The sequence below is a fragment of the Chiloscyllium plagiosum genome, unplaced genomic scaffold (assembly GCF_037043375.1).
Source record: "Chiloscyllium plagiosum isolate Xiang-an unplaced genomic scaffold, Cpla_swu_hap1 HiC_scaffold_41, whole genome shotgun sequence".
Classification (NCBI taxonomy): domain Eukaryota; kingdom Metazoa; phylum Chordata; class Chondrichthyes; order Orectolobiformes; family Hemiscylliidae; genus Chiloscyllium; species Chiloscyllium plagiosum.
Genome location: NW_028270179.1, coordinates 43,712,234 through 43,735,674, shown reverse-complemented (window position 1 = coordinate 43,735,674; position 23,441 = coordinate 43,712,234). Strand labels below are relative to the sequence as shown.

Genomic DNA, 23,441 nt, shown 5'->3' with positions numbered 1-23,441 from the left:
CACACACACACGCCATCTTCCTTCCCCCCCCCACCACCCCACCCCCCTACCCCTCTCTCCCTCCTCCCCACCCCCTTCCTCTCCCTTCACCCTTCAAATCCCCGAGCGGCAAAAGAGAGCCGGGCGCCCGGGCCGGACGGATTGAGGTGGATTGAGGGCGGATGGCGCCGGCGTTCCTCGCGGGGAGGGAGAGAGAGGAGAGGGAAGCCTGAGGCCTACGGATCTCCCGCCCGCCCGCTCGCTCGCGCGGCCCCGCGTCGATCATCGGACGCCGCCGCCGCCATTTTCCAACTAAACACGGGGGACGGTCATCGGGAGGTGAGGCCCGTCTCTCTATGAAGAGAGAGAGAGAGAGAGAGAGATGGCGGCGGGAGAGGAGGGGGAGAGAGAGAGAGATGGTGGTGATTTTTTTTTAAAATAAAAAGAGGGGCGGGACGGATGCGGCGGGCGCCGCCATCTTTTTTTTTGGGGGGGTCGTTTTTAACCCCCCCCCAAATTTTTTAAAAATCAATTAAAACCCATCTTACCTACCGCGGGCCGTTTTCTTTTTTTTTGGTCGCGGGGTATATCCTTGGGTATAAACCTATGATTTTTTTTTTAAATCGTGCTTTTTTTTAAGGGGGGGTCATCTTAGGGTGACCTCTGACCCCCCCTTGGCTGACGTCAGCTCCCAGGCCAACTTGTCCCTTTTCTTTTTCTCCCCCTTCTCTCTCTCTCTCTTTAAAATGAGCACCAAGGACTTTCAGGGTGGGTTGTGCGCCTTATGCATCGAGTGCAATGCAACGTTCGGGCGTGCACGCGTGTCTTTATTTTGTGCTTTTTTAAAAAAAAAAACAAATTATATTTGTTTGTTACAGTGACTGTTGCATTTTTGTTCCCTTTCTCTCTCTCTCTCTCTCTCTGTGTGTGTGTGTGTTTCTCTCTCCTTGTTGCACCAAGATCGCTTTGCAATCGTTAGTTTTCTTGCCTCTCTTTCCCCCCCACCCGCCACTTGTGTTTTTTTTTATTTCTTTTAAGAGAAATCGCCTCCTCGTCTTTTTGAAAACATGTTGTCGCCCTCCCCGTTTTTATCTGCCTTGCACTTTTTTTATTTTTGCATTTCCTCCTGTGTTTTTTTTTTAAAACTCTTTTTTTCTCTTTTTGTCCCCCCCCCCCCCCATTTTGTGCTCTCTCTCTCTCGTCTCCTTTTGCTCGCTCATCTTGGCCTTTAGTTCTTGGCGCACTCGGATTTAACACTAGGCGAAAGTGAGGGCTGCAAAAGGGAGTGTTTTTACACTTCCCTGCTGCACACATTCTGCCTTTTCTTTTGGCTTTAACGCGCACACGTTTTTTTTGGAGGATTGCCTGTAATCTCTCATTTTGACCTTTCCTTGCACTTTTGGGAAGCCTGCTCTCGCTTGGTAGCTTTTTACATATTCTCTCCTCTCTCTCTCATTGTGGATCTTTTAGCTATTCGCCCTTCTGGCATGTTTTGCACGCTTTTGACTTTCTTGGTTCTCTTATCTCTCTCTTTTTTGCATTCATTCATCCTTTTCCGCATTTCTTGGACTTGTCCCTACTCGTCATTTTGGCGATTTCTACCATTTGCGCTCATTCATTTTTTTTCCCCTCTCTCTCTCTCTCTCTCTCTGCGACTTAGATTGGCTTACATAAACGCGGTGAATTCTCTCTCTCTCTCCTCGTTTGCATTCGCCCTGTTCACATCTTCAAACCGTTTTGCTGTCTTATTTTTTTTTTGTTTAAACTGCCATTTCTTTCCACCTCGTTTTCTTTTCCGGCATTTTTACCTTCCACACCCAGTGCACTGCCGGTGATATCGTTTTGACAAAAAATGTGAAATTGCACACTCGCCTCATTCATTTAAATCTTTGCAGTTCAGGTCGAACGTGTTGTTTTTCCATGATTGTTGGAAAGATATATTTTTTTTACAAAAAAAAAAGCACATGCAGACGTCTTACTTTTGTTTACTGCGTTGTTTCGAAACGTATGGCTTTGGCAAATTTGTCTGGGCTGTTGCAAATATCGGTGTGTTTACACGACCCCCCCCCTCCCCCAGTTTTCTTTTCCACCCCCCTCCTCTCCCCAATGTTGCATCTTATACCAGGACTACGGTGCACATCAGACTCTGAAGGGGTAGGCTTGTGTGGGTGGGGGGGGGGGGAAGGACTGTTTTAAAATCCCTTGGCGGTCTGTTTTGCACGTCTCCTCCAATTGCGAGTCCTCTCCTTTTTTATTTTATTTTTGCATTTCTTCGATTGCAGAAAGAGAGGGTGCTTTTAGCGTGCGTGTTTATGTCTGAAAGCGACCCTTCCAGCGAAGCACGTGTCGACACGTGTTTAGAAATAAAATGCACGGATTTTGTTCCTGCGGCTGAATCTTTAATTCAGCAGTTTGCAATCCCCGCCGGTAACATGTGTGGTTTTTTTTCCTCCCCCCCCCACTTTCTAGTTTCTCGTCTGTCGCATGTTGTTAACAGGAGCCCTGTTCCTCCTCGTGGCTTTGCTGTTCTTATTGAAATCGCGATTTTTGCGTGTGGGATTTCTCCTTTTCCCCACCCCCCCCTCTGAATTAGACCTACATCTCCTTTCCTGCTGCTAGACCTTTCTTTTTTGGGGTAAGGAGTGGTGTGCAGTGGATAGCCCGTCCTATTTCCCCCCCCCCCCCCCCCCGATAATAGACTCTCTCTGTCTTTTCTTGTGAGCGTCAGGAGCCTGTGCCTGTGTTTTATTTCCCAATCCCGCCCTCCCTGCTCCTGCCCTTGTCTGGTTCCCTTTTTTTTTCTTGTTTTGTATCCTGCTAGGATTGTGCCTTTTTTTTTGTTTTGAGATTTTTGAACCACCTTGCAGGGTGAAGTGGAGGGGTGGTGGTATAGGTTTTGGTGGTTGAGGAGAGATGCGTTGTTTGTGTGTCGTTTTGAAGGATTGTGTAGTCCAGGTTGTCGTATCTAAAAAGAGGAAGCAGTTTCCCTTTCTTCCCCTCCCCTTTATGGCTGCAGTGAGGGTTTTGCTGATGTATGTTGTCTGAGCCAGAAATGATTCATTTTGATGGGCGGGTATGAGTCAGCCGACCGTATTGCTGTGTCGATTTCTACAGTTTGTTTTGGAGGGTACCTTGGGTGCTTGCAGTGTCTGGATCCCAACTGTGACCCTTCCCTCCCTTTCCCCATCTCTTGCTCTCTTCCCTGGCCGCCTCATTCTGTAGCTGCCTCTTTCTCTCTCCCTTCCCCTCTCACACCCTCTTTGCTTTCCTTTAACTCTGTCCACTCCATCCCACTTGTTCGTTGCTATGTCTCCACAGCCTTCCCCCGACTTGCTGTGCTCAGAATGGAGTGGTTCTGGAGGCTTCTCTTTGTTTTAAAGTGTAATATAACACACAAACATACCCATTGGTCCAAACAATCTACACCAACCTTATTCCCAAACTAAACTAGTCCCACCTGCCTGCACTTGGCCTATATCCCTCCAAGCTGAAAATGTGTTGCTGGAAAAGCGCAGCAGGTCAGGCAGCATCCAAGGAACAGGAGAATCAATGTTTCGGGCATAAGCCCTTCTTCAGGAATTCCTGAAGAAGGGCTTATGCCCGAAACGTCGATTCTCCTGTTCCTTGGATGCTGCCTGACCTGCTGCGCTTTTCCAGCAACACATTTTCAGCTCTGATCTCCAGCATCTGCAGTCCTCACTTTCTCCTCTATATCCCTTCAAACCTTTCCTATTCATGAACTTCTCCAAATGTCTTTTCAATGTTGGAACTGTACTCAACACTTCCTGAGGAAGTTCCATTCCATGCATGAACCAACATCTGTCTAAAGATTAAAAATTGCCTCCCCCTCTTTGCTCGAAACTTCTAACCCTGGCAACATCCTTGTAAATCTTTTCTGAACCCTTTAATGCTTCACAACATCTTTCCGATAGGAGGGAGACCAGAGTTGCACGCAATATTCCAACAGTGGCCTCACCAAACAGCCGCAACATGACCTCCCAACTCCTGTACTCAATACTCTGACCAATAAAGGAAAGCATACCAAATGCTGCCTTCACTATCCTATCTACCTGTGTCTCTACTTTCAAGACACCATGAACCTGCACTCCAAGGTCTCTTTGTTCAGCAACATTCCCTCGGACCTTGGCGTTCAGTGTCCAAGTCCTTCCCAAAATGCAGCACCTCGCACTTATCTAAATTAAACTCCATCTGCCACTCCTTAGCCCATTGGCCCATCTAATCAAGATCCTGTTGTAATCTGAGGTAACCCTCTTCGCTGTCCACTACACCTTCAATTTTGGTGTCTTCTACAAACTTACTAACTGTACCTCCTAAGCTCACATCCAAATCATTTGTATCAACAATGAAATGCAGTGTACGCAGCATCAATGCTTGTGGCACTCCACTGGTCACAGGCCTCCAGTCTGAAAAACAACCCTCCCCCACCACCCTCTGTCATCCTTCAAGCCAGTTCTGTATCCAAATGACGAGTTCTCCCAGTATTCCATGAGATCGAACCAGTCTTCTTTGGGGAACCTTTTCGAACACCTTACTGAAGTCCATACCGATCACGACCACTGCTCTACCCTCTTTGTTACTTCAAAAAACTCAATCAAGTTAGTGAGACATGATTTCCCACGCACAAAGCAATGCTAACTATCCCATATCAGTCCTTGCCTTTCCAAATACATGTACATCCTGTCCTTCAACAGCTTGCCCACCACTGACATCAGCAATTCAGGCAGCATCCAAGGAGCAGCAAAATCCTGATGAAGGGCTTTTGCCCGAAATGTCGATTTCGCTGCTCCTTGGATGCTGCCTGAACTGCTGTGCTCTTCCAGCACCACTAATCCAGAATCTGGTTTCCAGCATCTGCAGTCATTGTTTTTACACCACTGACATCAGGCTCACTGGTCTACAGTTCCCTGGCTTGTCCTTACCACCTTTCTTAAACTGTGACACCATGATGGGCAACCTCCAGTATACTGGGCATCTTGCCGGTAGCTATCAATGGTACAAATATCTCTGTAAGGGGCCCAGCAAACCACTTCCCTAGCTTAGGTGTCCCAACTCCTATTCTCAAAGGTCTGAGTAATGAAGGCAAGTGTTTGAAGTGCTACCTTAATCACCCTGTCTACCTGTGACGCAAGTTTTAAAGAATTATGTACCTCAACCCCCAGGTCTCTGTTCTCCAACACTGCCCAAGGCCCTACTTTTAATTGTACGAGTCCTGCTCTTGTATTCCTCAACTGCATTACCTTGCATTTATCCAACTTGAACTCCTCTATCTGCCACCCCTCCATCCATTCCCCATTTATCAAGATCTCTAATACTAAGTAACCACCTTAATTGTAACTACTTGTACCATAAATTTTGGTGTAATCTGGAACTTACTAACCATGCCTCCTATACCCTCATCAAAATCATTATCGAAATGACAAGACAAAAGTGGATCCATGCTCAATACCTGTGGCACACTGCTGACCACAGGCCTCCAGTCTAAAAAAACCACCACCACCTCTCCTACCATGAATGAGCAAGCTGACCCTGAATCCCATGTGATTTTAACTTGGCGAATTAGTCAGCCATGCAGAACCATAAAAGGCTTTACTGAAGTCTAAGTAAACAGCATCTCCTGCTCTGCCCAGTCAATCTCTGTCCTCAAAATAAAAAAACTGTCAAATTAGTGAGAGACCATTTCCCTCGAACAAAGCCATGCTGACTATCCCTAACCCTTCCTTGCATCTCCAAATGCATGTGAATCCTATGTTTCAGAATTGGCTCCAAAAATGTGCCCACCACAATATCAGACCCACTGGTTTATAGTTCCTAGATCTTTTATAGTCTGTCTTAAACAATGGCATAACATTATCCATTTTACATTTCTCTGGTTATAGATGATCTAAATATTGCTACTAGGGGCCTCTCTGTTTCCTCCCTAAGTTCCTGGAATGTCCTGGGATACACTAGGTAAGGTTCTGGAAACTTGCCTACCTTGGTATTTTCTAAGACTTCCAGCACTTCCTTTACTGTAATGTGGATTATTTTCAAAACAGGAGAAAGTGAGGACTGCAGATGCTAGAGACCAGAATTGAAAAATGTGGTGCTGGAAAAACACAGCAGGCCAGGCAGCGTCCGAGGAGCAGGAGAATCGACATTTCGGGCATAAGCCCTTCCTGCTCCTCGGATGCTGCCTGGCCTGTTGTGTTTTTCCAGCACCACACTTTTCAACTATTTTCAAAATACCAATATTTATTTCCCTGAGTTCTCTGGCCTCCATTTTTGTCCAGTAGAAGCTGATGCAAAATATTTAGTCAACTGCTCAGCTTTTACACACAAATGATCTTGTTAATCTTTAAGTCTCCCCCCCCCCCCCCCCCCCCAGTTCTTAATGTATTTGTAGAATCTCTCTGGATATTCTTAACCTTTCCTGCCAAGAAAATCTCCCAATTATTGCCCCCTTGGTTTCCTTCTTAAAAATGTCCCTACACTCTATACTTTTTAAGAGATTAATTTAACCCAAGTTGTCTATCTAAATTATTTTTCAATAATTCTTCATTCAAACCCCTTTTATTCATCCATAGTTTTCTAATCTTATCGGCCTGCCTTTTCACTCTAACATGAGCATGATGCCTGTGCACCCGGATCATCGCCATCACTTTTCATTAAAGCCTCCCACTTGTCAGTCGGCCTTTTACCTGCCCACGCCAAGGTCAAGTTTTGCTCCTTCTCCAGTAGGAACATTGATAAAGAAAATTTTCTTGAACACACTTAAATTCCTCACCATCCAAGCCTTGAACACTATGGCAACCCCAGTCAGTGTTTGGAAAATTAAAATCCCTGACTCTTACAGACCTATTTTTCTGAGATTTTACATATGTGCTCCTCAATTTCCTTTTTAATATTGGGGGTGCCTATAGTACAATCCCATCAAGCTAATTGTTCCTTCCTTCATTTCTAAATTCTGCCCATATATTTTCAGTGGATGATGCCTTGGAAATATTCCCTTTTAATTGCCTTAATCAAAGGCGACCACTCCCTCCCTGTCTTGCTTCCCTTTCAATCCTCCCCACAGCATGTAAAACCCAAAACATTGAGCATCTTGTCATTCCTTTACCCAAGGGTCTGTAATAGATGTGACACCCCAGTCCTGTGTTCTGATATATGGCCTGAATTCATCAGCCTTATTTGTAAAACCCCTTGCTTTGAAATAATTTTTTTTTTGTTATTGCCTTCTGACTTGCTGTTGTCTAAATAAGTTGACCTTGTCTGATTCTGAACCTCCTCCAATTGTCTTCCTAGTTGCACAGCCACTTAGGACCCCCCCCCCCCCCCCCCACTCCTCCTCTCCCATTGACAGGCTCCCGGAATAGTTTTAGCTGGGTGCTTTTGGCAGGAGGAGCTCCCTTATCCAGTCATAGTGGACTGGTGAGGGCTCCACCAGGTGGAGAGACACACATGGACGTGATGGGGAGGTGCACAGATGGTTTGCAACGCTGGTGTGCTGAGGCCCTGGTGCCTGCAGTGCACGGTGTGTCTTGGTTGTTTACGAGAATTTAGACTTTGACATGGGCAGGTGCATGTGTTCAACTGTGAAAGGTTGCCATCTGGCCTCCCTCCCTCTGGCTGAGGAGGAAGACTGCCAGAATCGATTCCGTGAGTTTAGCACCCGCTGCAGCTTCGGGGATGCTCTCCCCTCCCACTGGTGAGGTGTAGAGGCGCAGGGGGTAGCGTTGGCACAGCTTCTCTGCGGGGCCAGTTCCCGGGCAGTTATGACCAGAGCGGTCTGTCTTTCTCACTGCCTGCTGTTGAGGTTGGGTTGATGCTGAGGTTTGGAGAGGAGATTTGAGATGATCAGGGTGTTAAGTAGTGAAGAATTGATGGTGGTCTTGCTTGTGGGCGATTTAAAATTCCTGCAGGGAAGACGCCCCTTTCCCTTTGGCTGTAGGGTCCTGCAGCAGGTGACATAGTATCGGGGTAAGGGTTTGGCCTGTGAGAGTCCAGATGGGCAGTTGCTTGGCACTCTTGCCTCTCTCGCTCGGACCTTTTTGAGTCGAGGAGTTGGGAAGTCATGTTGAGGTTGTACAGGATGCTGGAGTACTGTGTCCAGTTCTGGTCACCCTGTCATAGGAAGGATGTTACTAACCCGGAGAGGGTTCAGAAGGGATTTACCAGGATGTTGCCAGGAATGCATGAGGATGGGCTGGGGCTTCTTTGACTGGAGTGTGGGAGATTGAGGTTTATAAAATCATGAGGGGCATAGATAAGGTGAATGGCAGTTGTCTTTTCCCGAGGATGGGGAATTTCAAGATGATAGGGCATTTTTTTAAGGTGTCTGGAGAGATGTTAAAAAAAGACACGGGTACTTCTTTTACATAGTGGTTCGTGTGTGGAATGGACTTCCAGAGGAAGTGGTGGGTGCGGGTACAGTTACAACTGGCATTAAAAGGCATTTGGATAAGTAAATGGATCGGAAAGATTTGGAGGGATATGGGCCAGGAGCAGGCAGGTGGGGCTAGTTTAGTTTGGGATTAGAGTTGGACCGAAGGACCTGTTTCCGTGCTGTATGACTCTGACCTACACGGTGGTGAGACTTTGAAACCCTGCCCCACGGAAGGTTCTGCAGGAGTGCTCTCTGTATCTCCAGCAGGATGGCTTTGCTATGCGGTGGGGTAACGCACCGAAGGGTCACTCCGAGTTGGTGGGGGAGGGGGCAGCAGACTGAGTAAATTGGATCGATATTGGCCCCGGGCTTCACAACAAGAGCTGATCCCGTACAGACGGGTGGGATTGTGAAATGATGATATTGATGTGGGCTGGGGGAAAAGTCTCCGGACCAAGGCTGCGTCAGGGCTGAGATAGGACTTGTTCATTTGGAGAGTGAGAGAGGTTGAGGGTCCCTGAGAGCGGCCAGGATTGGATTGAAAGGCAACAGTCTCGAGGGGTTGAATGGCCACCACCTGTTACTTCGGATGCGTGCGGATTCAGTAGTGGTTAGGACACAGCATTTCCAAAACTTGGATATGGGGCCACTGTGAGAAGGCAGAGCTCCTTTCACTCTTTGAACTGGAAGTAAAGCTCTGTCTACACTGTTTAGGCCCCATTTCAAGGTGAAGGGAAAATTTTTAAGGAAGATATGCATGGAAAGTTCTTTATGCAGAGGATGGTGGGTGCCTGGAACATGTTGCCAGTGGAGGTGGCAAAGGTGGGCACGATAGCGTCACTTAAGATGCATACATGAATGGGCAGGGAACAGAAGGGTGCAGACCCTTTTTAAAATAAATAGGCAGCAGGTTTGGATAGAGGATCTGGATGTGTGCAAAATTGGAGGGGCTGAAGGGCCTGTTCCTGTTCTTGTTCTAAATATTCCCAGGACAGGGACATTGCTGGGTTAGATACAGAGTAGAGATTATTTTGGCATTATCCCCCCTCAAACACTCAGCAGGAAGGTGAAGATGTGATTGGGAGATGAAAATGAGACTGTTAGCTGGTCCAGAGCTGGTGTGTATGTAAATGGGACTTTGTCCCATTTATGTCCCACGTGATGGTTGGGTTCCTGTGTGTCTGTGCAGTGTGGTAGTACGTGGGCTAAAGGGTGCTGTTAGTGCCTTGGTGTGTCACTGAGGTGCGATACACATTGCTCTCACTGCATTGATGGAGGGAGAGTGTTGATGGGGGCGTGCTACATTTTCCTGGAGAGTGTCAAGCATCGCATGTTGTCTGAGCTGCCCCCATCCAGACAAGTTGGGGACTATTCTCTCATGCTGCTGACTTGAGCCTTGTCGATGGTGGGACCGGCTTTGGTGGGGGTGGGGTTAGGAGGTGAGTTGCTTGCTGCAGGATTTGTAGCCCCAGTGTTGATATGGCAGGGTCCAGTTCAGTTTCTGATCATTGGTAACCTCCAAGATGTTGATGGTGTGTGGGGGTGTTGGGGGTAGGGCTTTGATTTGTAACACTGCTGAATGTCAAGGAGTAATGGTTAGATCTTGTTGGATATGGTCATTGCCTGGCATTTGTGTGGCATGAATGTTACTTGCCACCTGTCAGCCTCGATATTGTCCAAATAAGAGAGTGCAGCGGTGTTGGAATGAAGATGATGGGTTCTCCCTGGGTCTTGTACTACCAACAGTACTGGAGAAAGCACTGTTCTTGAGCTTGCTGTCTGATGGTGACCCCTTTTAGGCGTTTAGCTCACTGGGTGTTGAGGGCTGTGTTATGTCATGGATGACAGGCAAGGTGAGAGGGGAGCCTGCTGACCAGTAACCTGGAGAATGTGTCCTTTCTGCCCCAGGGCCAGTACTGCCTTCCTGAGGCGGGGTGTGCAGAAGTGAATACGGTGGGGGGGGGGGGGTGTGTCCAGCAACGCCCACATGCCTTTCACCATCCCTTGAGACAGTGATAATGATCTCTCGACATGGATCCATTGTCGTCCTGTTGAGTTGGTACTGCTTGACTGTGTTTTGTAGTGGGTGTAGGGACGTGACCGTGTGCTCAAGGATACCAAACCAACAACAGCAGCGGAGTGGCCAGTTGAGTTCCAAATCAGGATGGAGGGGATAGTGTTTGAATATGTCTCTCTGCTTCTGCTGGGTAGAGGCCGTGGGTTCCCAAGGTGTCGTTGAAGGAGCCTTGTCAAGTCTGCAGTGCAGCTTGTGTAAGATACACATTTTTGGCTGTGCATTGGTGATGGAGGGAGGGAGAGGCAGCTCTCATTTGGAAGTTGACGTGACGAACCTGGATAGAATGTGTAACCGGCTGTCTTGTTTTTCTCTCCTCCGCCATACCTACTGGGTAGGACCCGTGTCGTATCTTAACCAAACATCGTGGAAGGAGAGATTACAGACCTCAGGGAGACTGCACAGCATCCAGGTATGGAGCGTAGTGGTGCCCTGGGGTGGGGGGAGGTGGGAGTGCTGTTCTGCACCCGGTGCTATTCAGGGAGCATTGCCCCCAGCCCACCTGGGTGTCAAACCCGAAACCACCCAGCACTGTGACTGACGAGATTGTCCTCTTCGGTGCCCTCTCCATGTTCCCGACTCTGCCCCTCTCCCCGGTTTCCAAGGCAGAACTGGGCTGTATCAGCACTACCGTGGCCAGTCCCTTTCCATTGGCCCCCGGCCCCCCAAAAACTCCATATTGTTGGAGCTGGTGTGTGGGGAGGGGACGGTGTTGAGGGAGCTTTACTGTGTCTAACCCCATGCTGTCCCTGACCTGGAAATGTTTGATGGGGAACAGTGTAGAGGGAACTTTACTCTTGTGTCTAACCCCCCCCGCCCACATCCCCTTTTTTCTCCTTTGCAGGTGGGGTGTTCTTCAGTGGCATCGAGCAGAGGCTGGGTCAGCAGGGGACCCAGTACCTGGACAGCTCGTCCCCGAGACCGGCTGTCCAGAATGTGGTCAGCACCCAGTATGCCCTGCAGCAGGTCCCCGGCACTTTGGCCACGCTGGAGTTCACGGAGGGTCTCAGCATCAGCGGTGGAGCTGGCGGGTGTAAGATGCAGACCAACTCTCCTCTACACTACAACACGCACCACAATCAGGTACTGGCCTGGGTTTGCTGCACCGCGTTGTGGCACTTTGCCCCAGTCCCTTTTGCTGAGTCGTCTGTCTCTGTCTCTCTCCCTCTCCAACATATCCTTCTCATCCTTTCACTCTTGTGTTTCTCCATGTCTCCTCCTCCTCCTCCTCTTCTTTCCTCCTCCCCCCCCCCCCCCTCCCCAAATGCAAAAATGTGAAGTATCACTTTGTGCTGATGAGGACAAAAAGCAAGAAAGCCACATGTGAGGTGTTTGGTATAACTTGTGTGAATGTTCAGAATTTGACCATCCTTGTGTTTGGTCTTGCTGAGGCAGGACTGGAAGTGTTCATGATACGTCTGTCTTTTTCAAGGATGTTCCAAGTGCTGTGCTACCAAACCGTATCAGCACGGTTCACCTTGCCTGAGCAAGTTCTGCAGTCTCCCTGCTCTCTGTGCGCTAATACTTCTCCTGAATTTCCAATTGTATTTATTCATGACCGACGTGTATCATTGGCATTCTCATTCTGGCCTTGCCCACAGCAGAGATCATCGTCTCTGCCTGCCTGCTAAGTGTGCTTCGGAAACCCTCCTCGGGCCTGGAGGAGGCGTCCTGTGCAGTAGCTACAACTGTACCGCTGTTGGCTGGATTTGATCAGTAGTCATGGAATAATACTGCACGGAAACGGACCCTTCCGTCTAACCAGTCTGTACAAATCTTACCTGCCTGCTCCTGGCCCCTGTCCCTTCAAGTATTTCTTATTCATGTACATAGCTAAATGTCTTTTAAACATTATAAACTGTACCTGCATTTGCCACTTGTCCTGGATAGGTAGTATAGAATGGTAAAGGTCCTTTCCATGGAGTAGGGAGGTCCAAGCTAGAGGGGCATAGGTTTAAGGTGAGAGGGGAAAGATTTAAAAGTTCCCCAAGGGAGGGGTAATGTTTTCATGCAATGGGTGGTGCATGTAGGGAATGAGCTGCCAGAGGAAGTGGTGGAGGCTGGTACCATGACAACATTGAAAAGGCATCTGGATGGGGACATGGCTAGGAAGGGTTTAGAGGGACATGGGCCAAATGCTGGTGAGTGAGGATGGCATGGGCCAGTTGGTCTGAAGGATCTGTTTCTGTGGCCGTACAGCTCTGTGACATTGACAGACCAACCACTGTGTATGTGATGTTACCTTGTACGGTAACGAAATGTCTGAAAAGGAACCTTCCAGCTCAACAAACAAACTTACATCCAGAAATGTGCGTGTTTTTAAAAAGAAAAGTTGGCCCTTGTGTCCTCCTCCAAATCTTTCTCCTCTCCCGTTAGAAATCTGTCCAGTCGCTTTGAAATCCCGCACTCTCGACCCTTGTCTGTACACCCTTTTATAAATCTCAACGAGGTCACCCTTCAGCTTCCTCCGCTCCACTGAGAAACAGTCCCAGTTTAGTTTGATATCTGAAACCCTCCATTGCTGGCAACTTTCTGGTAAATTTCTTCTGACCCTCTCCAGCGTCATAGTCGCTGTCTATCCCCTCCCCCCAAAATACACGCAATCCTTGATTCTGCTCGTGGTGAACCTGTTTGTCTGGTCCTCTTAGTACCCAGTCTTTGCAGCCTACAAGGTGCCTGTGGCAACTTTCCTTGCTGCTGCTGAGCCATGGCTTCTGCTACAGTCCCCAGTCCCACTCTGTTACCTATCTGCAGCCCACTGGTGCCTTGGATGTGGATAATGTCCATTTCTGCATCTCCCCTCACCGTTACCCATTTTAAAAAAAAAATCTGACAGGGACCTAAGGCTGTCATCTTTCCCCAGAGAGAGGGAGGGAGAGGGCTGGTCATTCAGTGGGCCCTGGCAGTAAGAGGTCACACCCTTCCAAGTGGGTTTCCTCGGGGTGTTCTGGTTTCCTCCCACAGTCCAAAGATGTACATGTCAGATGAATTGGCCATGTTAAATTGCCTGCAGTGTTGGGTACATCAGTGAGAGGGGAATGGGTCTGGGTGGGTTACTCTTCGGAGGGTCAGTGTGGACTTATTGGGCCAAAGGGCCTGTTTCCACACTGTCGGGAATCATATCTAACCTAATCATCAGGGACGGAGTGGTCTGGGTCCCATGGCTCACTGCTTTGTCCAGGATGGATTGGGAGGGGATGTAGGGGCTGGCGGAGGTGACAAGATGGGGTGGCGGGGGGGAGAACAGAGTGATCCTTTACTTGGTGCTCCCTCTGCTGAATCCTGGAATAAAGGGGTTTGTCTGGTAAGAAAAGCTCTGGGCCTGTGCCCACTGGAGCTCAGGAGGAGAGGTGATCTTAGTGAAACTTTAGATCCTGAAGTGGGGTGTGGGAGTGTTGACAGCAATGAATGGGGGTAGGGGCAAGGAGGTGCAACTTTAGAATCAGAGGGCTCCCAATGAACAGCAAAACCTTTTGCTCAGATGTGCTCTGTATCCCTGTCTTCTCTGCCTATTCAGATTTCGGTCAAAATGTCTCAAACGTTGCTATCGTATTTGCCTCCACCACCACCTCTGGCAGTGTGTTCCAGGCACTTGCTGCCCATTCTACCTTTAAACGTGCGTCCCCCTGTAATTGACATTTCTACTCTGGGGTGAAAGTTTACAACTGTCCACGCCTCTCATCATTTTTTTTTTTTAACAAGTTCTATGATCTCGTCCCTCAGCCTCCAATGTTCAAGTGAAAACAAATGGGGGGAGTTTGTCCAATCTGTCCTCTGCAGCTAATACTCTCCAAGCCATGTAAGATCTTTGTAAATTGTTTCTGTACCCTCTGCCAAGATTCCACATCCCTCTGGTAGTATGGCGAGCAAAACTGTGCACGATATTGCAAATGTGGCCTATCTAATGTCCTCTGCTGATGCAACATGACTTGTCAGTTTTTATTCTCTGTGCCCCAAGCATGCCATGTGCCATCTTGCCCACCTTGAAAGTGTTGCCACTTTAACGCAGCTGTGGATCTGTGCGTCTGGATCTCTCTGTATGTTAATGCTTTGAAAGAGTTCTCTCATTTACTGTGCACTACCCTCCTATGTCGACCTTCCAAAATGCATTACCTCACGTTTGTTCAGATTAAATTTCTTCCGCCATTTCTCTACCAACCTACATCCTGCGATTCTCCTCACTATCTGCAGCTCCCCGAATTTCTGGATTGTTCACAAACTTCTGAATCCTTCTCCCAATCACTTTTTAAATGTATATGTGTACGAGAAATAAAAACAAGGGTCCCAGCACTGACTGCCTATGGAAACCCCACTGGTCACATCTGCAGTCAGAAAAGCACCCTTCCACCACTGCTGTCTTCCATGACCAAGCCAGTTTTGTATCCAGCTTGGTGTGGATCCCATGTGACTTCACCTTCTGTATCAGCCTACCATGAGGGACCTTGTCAAAGGCCTTGCTCAAGTCCAGGTAGACATCTTCTGCCCTCCTCAATCATCTTTGTCACTTCCTTTAGAAAGAACTCCCAAATCAAGTTGAGACACGATCTTCCTTTCACACAATCCTCCTGCCTATCTCTACTAAGTCCATATTTTTCTAAATGTGAGTAAATCCTGTCCCTAAGAATCTTCTCCAGTAACTTCCCCACTGTTGAAGTAAGGTTCGCCGGCCTGTAATTTCCTGGATTAACCCTATTGCCCTCAAACAAAGGAACAAGGTTGGCAAATTTCCAGTCCACTGGAATCTCTCCTGTGTCTCAAGTCGATAATGATTTCATACGTGCAAAATCCTCACCTGCTTCCTCTGCATTCTGGGATAGATCCTGTGTCAGGTCCTGGGGATTTCGTCAACCCTTGTGCTTTTTAAAACGTTCTTTCTTTTGATGCTCAAGGGCATGTTAAAATAAAACGACGAGCTCCTGCGACTCCCCATCCACCATCTCCTTGTTGAGAAATGCTGATGCGAAGTATTCATTTAAGGACCTCACCCACTTCCTCCAGCTCGAAGTATAAATTCCCTCCTTTTGTCCTTGAGGGGACCTGCCCTTTCCCGAGCTACCATTTTGCTTTTTGTATCTGTTGAAAACACCTTGGGATTTTCTTCAGTGTTTGTTTGCCAGTGTGTCTCATGGGTGACACAGTGGCTCAGTGACACAGTGGCATCTGCTGGTTGAGCACTGACTGTTTCACTAACCTCCTTGCTGTCCCCTGTCTCTCCCTTTTTTTTTTTTTTGCAGATTGCACACAGCAAGGAGAGAATGACTGGCAGCAGCCCAGTCTCACCTGCTTCCTCGCCGGCCTCCAGCGCAGGTGGCTCCCCCGCTCACGTGGGGTCACTCACCAATGACTCGCTGGACGGACCCGCCACCTTCGCCTCATCCAAGCTGCAGCCGGCGGAGGAGCTGGCCTGCGGGCTGTGGGTGCCTGACCTCGGGCCCTGTAACCAGGCCGTGAAGGGGCAGGCCTGGGACAAGGCACACGCTGAGATCGCGGAGCAAGCCAAGCACGTGAGTACCTCGCCCCCAATTTGCTGCGGTGGCTGGGGCCTGTCAGCCTTGTGTCTCCTTGCCCCGCCCCCACTCCTGTGTCTCTGGATTAGTTTCCAGCTCTGAGTAGTGACCATGCTGCATTTACTCTTGCTCCCCCACACCCACCCCGGCTGCAGGAGGCCAAGATTGAGCATCGTATTGCTGAGCTGCGGCGGGAGGGCCTGTGGTCCCTGAAGAGACTGAACCGGGTACAGGAAGCTGCCAGGCCCAAGTCCCACTGGGACTACCTGTGTGAGGAAATGCAGTGGCTGTCGGCCGACTTTGCTCAGGAACGCCGCTGGAAGCGTGGCGTCGCCAGGAAGGTGAGGGCTCGTCTCGTCCCAGACGCTGATCCTAAAGCGCAGGAGGCTGCCATTCGGCCCCTCCAGCCTGCCCTGCCATTCCCTAAGACAGCGGCTGGTCACACCATAGACTCATCCCCTGCTTTCCTGCCTAACCTTCCACCCCTCGTCCATCAAAACGCTCTCAAACTCTGGTTCGAGTGCATTCGTTGATCAGTCTCCACTGGGGGATGGGGGAAACTGGAGAACCCCTCCCAGTATCAGTGAGATGTGTTTCTCCTCCTCTTCCTCCATCTGAAACCTCACATCTCCCTAGTTCCAGATTGCCTCAGGGAGGGAGGTTCCATGTCCCCTCCGCCTCTCCCCAGTCACCATCTCCCTCTCTTCTCTCCCCCCAGCCCTCACCATCCTGGACCTTTTCAGTAAGATCAACCCCAGCAGGTACGGGCCCAACCCCCTCCATGTTTTCCCCACGAGACACCCCCTTGTTCTGGGAATTAGCTGAGTGAACCTTCTCTGAGCTGCCTTCATTCTGGGGCTGTCCGTCCTGCGAGGAGGAGACCAGAAGTGTCCCCTGGGCTCTGGTTACTGTCTGAGCAGTACGCTGAGACAGTTGGGGCTGTAACCTCCTGGGGAAAGGTCCCTGTTTGCCTTTCTGATTGAGAGGGGGGGTGGGGGTGTTGGGGCGTGCAGATGGCCATGTTCCCTTGGCCTGTTCTGTTAAAGGGAAAGAACTAACAAGTGGCCTGCATGGTTAGCACTGCTGCCTCACAGCACAAAGGGAGTGGGGTTTGATTCCACACTCGGGTGGGTGTCTGTGTGGAGTTTGCAGGTTCCTCCTCCTCTTCCTCCTCCCCCAGTCTGCGTGGGTTTCCTTCGGCTGCTCTGGTGCAGGTTAGATGGCTTGACTGAGGAACATGCAGACTTAGTGTTTGTCTTGTGGAGGGGAGGGAGTAAGGGAGCTGAGGTGTCTGGGTGGGATGTTCTTCTGTGGGTTGGTGTGGACTTAATGGGCCGAATAGCCCACTTCCACGCTGTAGAGAGTCTATGATTGTATTACCATAAACCAGTAGAGACTGTGTGTGTGTGTGTGTGTGTGTGGAGGTGTTTGGCACCAAGGGCGCTGGCCTGACAAACAGAAGGTGGGATTATGGCCTGGATCTCCACCCATAACCCTGACCCCGTGGCTCCTTCCGTACCTCCCCTTCCCACCAGGTTCTGCCTCTCTGCGACTGGTCCTCCTCGTCTCTGATTTGTGTGTGTGTTTGTTTGTTCCGAAATGTCCGTTAGGTGGCCCGCACAGTCCTGCGTTTCCACGAGGAGCAGAGACAGAAAGAAGAGAAGGCCAAGAGGGACGAACAGGTCAAGCTGCGGCGGATTGCTGCCTCCATCGCCAAAGATGTCAAGCAGTTCTGGACCAACGTGGAGAAGGTGAGGCAGGGGCTGGGTATTAGGCTTTTCCCTCTTCCCCTCTTTTTTTCCCCCCCCTCTCTCTGTGTGGCTGATGCCCCGCAGGGAAGGGGTATGTGCTGTTGTTCACTCCAGTAGTCCACATGCAGCTCTGGACTCTACTGTCCCTCAACTCCAGGGACATCAGTGAGGCGAGCAACTTGGTCCACGGCTCAGCTATAGGATGGTGCAGCAATGGGGGTGCTGGTGCAGTCAGTGGCTTCTCAACCCACTCGGGAGATTTCAGGCTGCCCAGCACTCGGTAAGGTCCTGAACATCCAGCCTCTGAACGTTGTCGCGCTTGTGCCCTCGGAGATGGTGACAGGAGACCTTTTATATCCATATGGCGGTTAGAGCAGGGAGACAGCAAGGTATTGCTCTCCAAATGGGATGATATTCCAGTGACACCATTTTTGCTGAAGATGTGAGCACAGGAGGAGAGACAGAGTAAAGAACATAGAAAAATACAGCGCAGTACAGGCCCTTCGGCCCTCGATGTTGCGCCGATCCAAGCCCACCTAACCTACACTAGCCCACTATCCTCCATATGCCTATCCAATGCCCGTTTAAATGCCCATAAAGAGGGAGAGTCCACCACTGCTACTGGCAGGGCATTCCATGAACTCACGACTCGCTGAGTAAAGAATCTACCCCTAACATCTGTCCTATACCTACCACCCCTTAATTTAAAGCTATGCCCCCTCGTAATAGCTGACTCCATACATGGAAAAAGGTTCTCATGGTCAACCCTATCTAAACCCCCTAATCATCTTGTACACTTCTATCAAGTCACCCCTATACCTTCTTTTCTTCAATGAAAACAGCCCCAAGTGCCTCAGCCTTTCCTCATACGATCTTCCTACCATATCAGGCAACATCCTGGTAAACCTCCTCTGCACCCGTTCCAGTGCCTCCACATCCTTCCTATAGTATGGCGACCAAAACTGCACACAATACTCCAGATGCGGCCGCACCAGAGTCTTATACAACTGCAGCATGACCTCAGGGCTCCGGAACTCAATTCCTCCACCAATAAAAGCCAGTATGCCTTCATTACCTCACTATTTACCTGGGTGGCAACTTTCAGAGATCTGTATACGTGGACACCAAGATCCCTCTGCTCGTCCACACTACCAAGTATCCGACCATTAGCCCAGTAAACCGTCCTTTTGTTATTCTTACAAAGCTACCTCTACACTGTCCCTCCATCAAACACTCCCTGGGACAGCATGGGGTTAGATACAGAGTAAAGTTTCCTCTACACCTTTGCAAGTTCCCCCCCCACCTGAAATCCCAGGGACAGTACAGGGTCCCTCTACACAGTCGCCCCCCCCCCCCCAAAGCCCTGGGACAGGGGAGTACGGGGTTAGTGAAACAGTGTTTAGTAATTGCCCTTTAAACAGGTCGCTGCCTTGATGACGTAGGCAGGGATTTGGTAGCTGGGGCTGAGAGAGATTCTCCTTTGCAACTCACAGCTGGCTGGCTCAGTGTTGGCTGTGTTACTGAACAGGAGAGACATGGTTATCACCTTCTGCAGTCAACGGAAGGAGGGGGTAGCCTGAGTGACTCGGCCCTGTTCACGACAATGAAATGAATTAAGATGCAGCCAACTTGTTGGTAGAAGGACCACAACAAGCTGTGCCACTGAGCTGGGCAGCAGATATCCTGGGACACCAGCCTCTTGTTTCCTTGAAGCGCACTCTCTGTCCTGACATTGGAACTGTATTTTGTTGACCATGAGTTGTTTCTCTCCCTTTCTTTGGCACTCCCCTGCTCTCTTCCTGCCCACTCGCTCACTTCCCTCACCTCCCTTGCTTGTTCCCTCCATCACTCTCTCTCTCGTTCGCTCTGTGTTGCTTCGTTCCCGCGCTCGGTCGCTGGCTCTCTTGTGCATTCACCTTCTCTTCCCCCCACCCCCTTTGCCTGAGCAGGTGGTGCAGTTCAAGCAGCAGTCTCGCCTGGAGGAGAAGCGTAAGAAGGCCCTGGACCTGCAGCTGGACTTCATCGTGGGCCAGACCGAGAAATACTCAGACCTGCTGAGCCAGAGCCTCAACGAGTCGCTGCCTGCCAGCAAGCCTGGCTCCTCCCAGCTCGGTTCCTCCCTGGCTGGCTCGGCACCTTCCACACCTCCCGTCTCCGGCTCGGCCACCGAGGATGAAGGTGAGTCTGGGGAGATGGGGTTGTGGGGGAGGGGGGGGAGTTTACCTTGCGCACGCAGACTTCGGAGCCGGAGGAGGTCATTCAGACCCAAGACCTCAGCTCACTGCTCAGTCAAGTCGTGGCTGACACTGTTGTGCCCTTTCCTCTGCTGTCCTGTCATCATCCCCAGCATCTCCGTGACCCTTGAGTCTCTTGTCTGTGAACATCTGTCTGTATTCAGTGACTCTTCCTCCCTTGCTCTTAGTTTGCTGAGTTGGTGGTGGTGGGGGGTTTAGAATTCCACAGACTTCACGGTGGCTCAGTGGTTAGCCCTGCTGCCTCACAGCGCCAGGGACCCGCGTTCGATTCCAGCCTCAGGCAACTGGCTGTGTGGAGTTTGCACATTGTCACTGTGTCTGCATGGGTTTCCTCCAGGTGCTCCGGTTTCCTCCCACAGACCAAAGATGTGCAGGTTAAGGTGCATTGACCATGTTAAATTAACCATAGTGTTCATGGATGTGTAGCTTAGATGCATTAGTCAGGGGTAAATGTAGTGTAATGTGAGAATGGGTCTGAATGGGTTACTCTTCAGAGGGCCAATGTGGACTTGTTAACACACCCCGCTGCCTCCAGGCAAGCTGTTTAGGCTTACATGTCACTCCCGGCATACAGCAGTATGGTTGACTCTCGATTGCCTTCTGAAACAGTTACTTGGTCTAAGCGCCATGAGAGATGGTCAGCAAATGTTGGACTTAAGTCACAAAATCGCATCCTGCAGCGTTTTTATTAACCCACGGAAAAGCCTGGGTTAATAAAGGACAACAGAAACAAATTGCTCTGGGCAAATCAAGCCCAACTGACTTGCATTCTTTGAAGTAATGTAGAGTTGGAGGTGATAGATATTTTAAACTCATCCTGATTAGGGAGGCCACGATTGGAATACAGTGTACACTTCTGGCTTCCCTGCTATGGGAAGGATGTTGTGAAACCTGAAAGGGTTCAGAAAAGATTTACAAGGATGCTGCCAGGGTTGGAGGGTTAGAGCCAGAGAGAGTGGTTGCGTAGGCTGGGACTGTTTTCCCTGGAGTGTCGGAGGTTGAGGCGGTGACCTTTTATAGAGGTTTATGAAATCATGAGGGGCATGGATAGGGTAAATAGACAGTCTTTTTTTCCCCCTTGGGTGGGGGAGTCCAGAATTAGAGGGCATAGGTTTAGGATGAGAGTGGAAAGATATATGAAAGAAACCTAAGGGGTAACATTCCCACACAGAGGGTGGTACGTGTATGGAATGAGCTGCCAGAGGATGTTGTGGAGGCTGGTACAATTGCAACATTTAAAAGATGGATGGGGATATGAATAGCAAGGGTTTATAGGGATATGGGCCGGGTGCTGCCAAATTGGATTAGATTAATCGAGGGAGGGTGGTTTGGAGGGGGCCCTGCGCCCCCTTGGTAACGGGACATATTGTTTCGGGTGGAGGAGGAGGATGGCGAACCTGTACAATTCTTGACCACTATTCTGTTGGGGCCGATTCCTGCAATACATTTCGGAAGGAAACAGGTGTCTGAGGAGAAAGCCGGATTATGGGCCCCCCCCCCTCCTCCCCGCTGGATCAGCTGAAATGACAGGGTAGCTCCCATAGGCCGGGCAGCACGCTCTCGTCTTGTTTTGAATAGAATTCCTTCTGCTGGGACTCCTTGGAATTGTGTGTTTCAATAAGATCCTCCTCCTCCGCTCGGACTGCAAAGCCAGCTCGCGTGGGGCCTAAACTGAAGAGTCCACCTTAGCTGCAGGAATGGAGTCACGTGAACCTGGTCTGAAGTGCTGTCTTCCCCTCCTTTAGCATGGAGACCAGAAGCTGCCTCCTCCCGTGTGCGCTGTTGCCAAAACTCTGTGAATGGAGTGAGGCTTCCCTGGTTTCAAACTCCACTCCGTGAGCAATCAAAGGCCAACGTCCGTGTTTGCTAATCCAGTCCCTTGCTGTGCCTGCGTTTCTGTTGTTCATGCACTCCAGCGCCCACTGTTCTGAACCGTGCAAGACTCTTGCCTCTGTTTGAGTGATACTCTGCTTCCCTATCCTCCTTGCCGTGGTGGACTTGTTCCCACGTTATACGCCCATCTCCTGTAACCTGTGCATCTCTTCGGCAGTCTTTTTCCCCCTCCCCTCACCACTCACTCCGAACGGGGTGGGAAGCTGTTGAAATGCCCACGGGTGTTTTTGTTTTTGCTGCGGGAGCACATTTGGCACAGTTCTGTAGAAACCTGTTCCCGTTTCCTGTCTTCCCCCCCACCCCTGCAGACTTCCAGCCCCACGAGGAGGAGGACGACGAGGAGACGATAGAGGTGGAGGAGAAGCAGGCCGGCAATGACGACGAGACACGGCGGCGGGAGATAGAGCTGCTGCGGCGGGAGAGCGAGCTGCCCCTGGACGAGTTACTGCGCTCGCTGCCTGCCGGCCTGGTGGAGCAGGAGGGCGACAACGATGAGGACGAAGAGAGTGGCGAGAGCAGCGGTAGTGAGTCTTCAGAAGATCACAGGCCCAGGAGGGCGCTCCAGGTGAGTGCACCGTCCCAGCCCCCCGGATTGCGTGACCGCATCTGACTTGGCACAGAGTTACTAGTTTGTGGTCAGGCGGTGGAGTTGAATCGTGCGTTGCCACCTGCTCCAGAAGCTCTGCACCTGTACTTGGTGCCCCAGCTGATCCAGGAGCTGAATGCAACACTGCCAAAGTTTGATGGTGACTGTGTGGTGTTGTGAAGTGCTGTGATTGAGATGTATGTTGACTGGTCACACTACTCCATGGTAAATAAAACCCGATTTATTCAAATACTGTAGTTAAAAATATTACAAAAGAATTTTATTGGAAAACTTAACTGAATGATAGACGTAGTAACTACTCCTAATTGACTTCCATTACAGTAATATCCCACAGGCATTCCTTGAGTCAAAAGGCAAATTCAGGAGAAAACACTTTTTTTGCTCATAGACAGCACCAGCTGTAAGAAGAGAGAGCCCAACTTCTCTCTGTAACCAAGAGCGGAAGAAATAGCTTTTTTTCAAGACTCAAAGCTAGAAATCCTGGCTCTGGCAACACCCAGTCAGGCTGCTTCTATTGTTCCAACTTATGAAACAAACACCGCAAGGCCCCTCAAGCTGTTTACTACTTGCCATCTCCAGTTTGCCATCACTCTCATCCGTGCCCCATCTTTCTCTCAAGACACCAGGGCAATATGCGTTGCTTCAAGTGCAGTGGATTTGTGAGCAGCATGCAGGAAAGCTTTGAGGTGATTCGGACAAATTGGAGAGCATGGGCAAACATCAGCAGATGCAGTCCAGTGTGGTGAACAGAAAGGCAGAGAGTGACTGAAGCTGGGGTGTATTTGGAAATGTTAGTGTACACAAGGAGCAAAACCAGAAATTGCTGGAGAAATCCAGCAGGTCTGGCAGCAGCTGTGAGGAGAGAGAGTGCGAGCGGATTTGGCGTTTCGAGTCCAGTAACACTTCCTCCTCTGTTCCGATGAAGGGTTCTCTGGATTTGAAATGTTAACTCTGTTTCTCTCTCCACAGACGCTGCCAGACCTGCTGAGTTT

General features: G+C 49.8%; 1 protein-coding gene across 3 annotated transcripts in view; it reads left to right on the top strand.

Moving 5' to 3' along the window:
- Positions 1–47: 47 nt before the first annotated feature.
- The window catches only part of LOC122542371 (chromatin remodeling protein SRCAP), a 137,833-nt gene continuing 114,439 nt past the window's right edge, over positions 48–23,441 (top strand). The window contains exons 1-8 of one of the 3 annotated variants that reach the window (XM_087981840.1): positions 48–318; positions 10,775–10,848; positions 11,281–11,519; positions 15,671–15,940; positions 16,099–16,284; positions 17,554–17,694; positions 19,644–19,872; positions 22,151–22,407. In XM_087981840.1, the coding sequence (XP_087837966.1) occupies positions 11,475–11,519; positions 15,671–15,940; positions 16,099–16,284; positions 17,554–17,694; positions 19,644–19,872; positions 22,151–22,407 (1,128 nt within the window). In that variant the 5' untranslated portion in view covers positions 48–318; positions 10,775–10,848; positions 11,281–11,474. Of the gene's footprint in view, positions 319–5,876; positions 5,950–10,774; positions 10,849–11,280; positions 11,520–15,670; positions 15,941–16,098; positions 16,285–17,553; positions 17,695–19,643; positions 19,873–22,150; positions 22,408–23,441 lie in introns of those variants that run through there. The other 2 variants (XM_087981838.1, XM_087981839.1) reach the window with 2 other exon arrangements.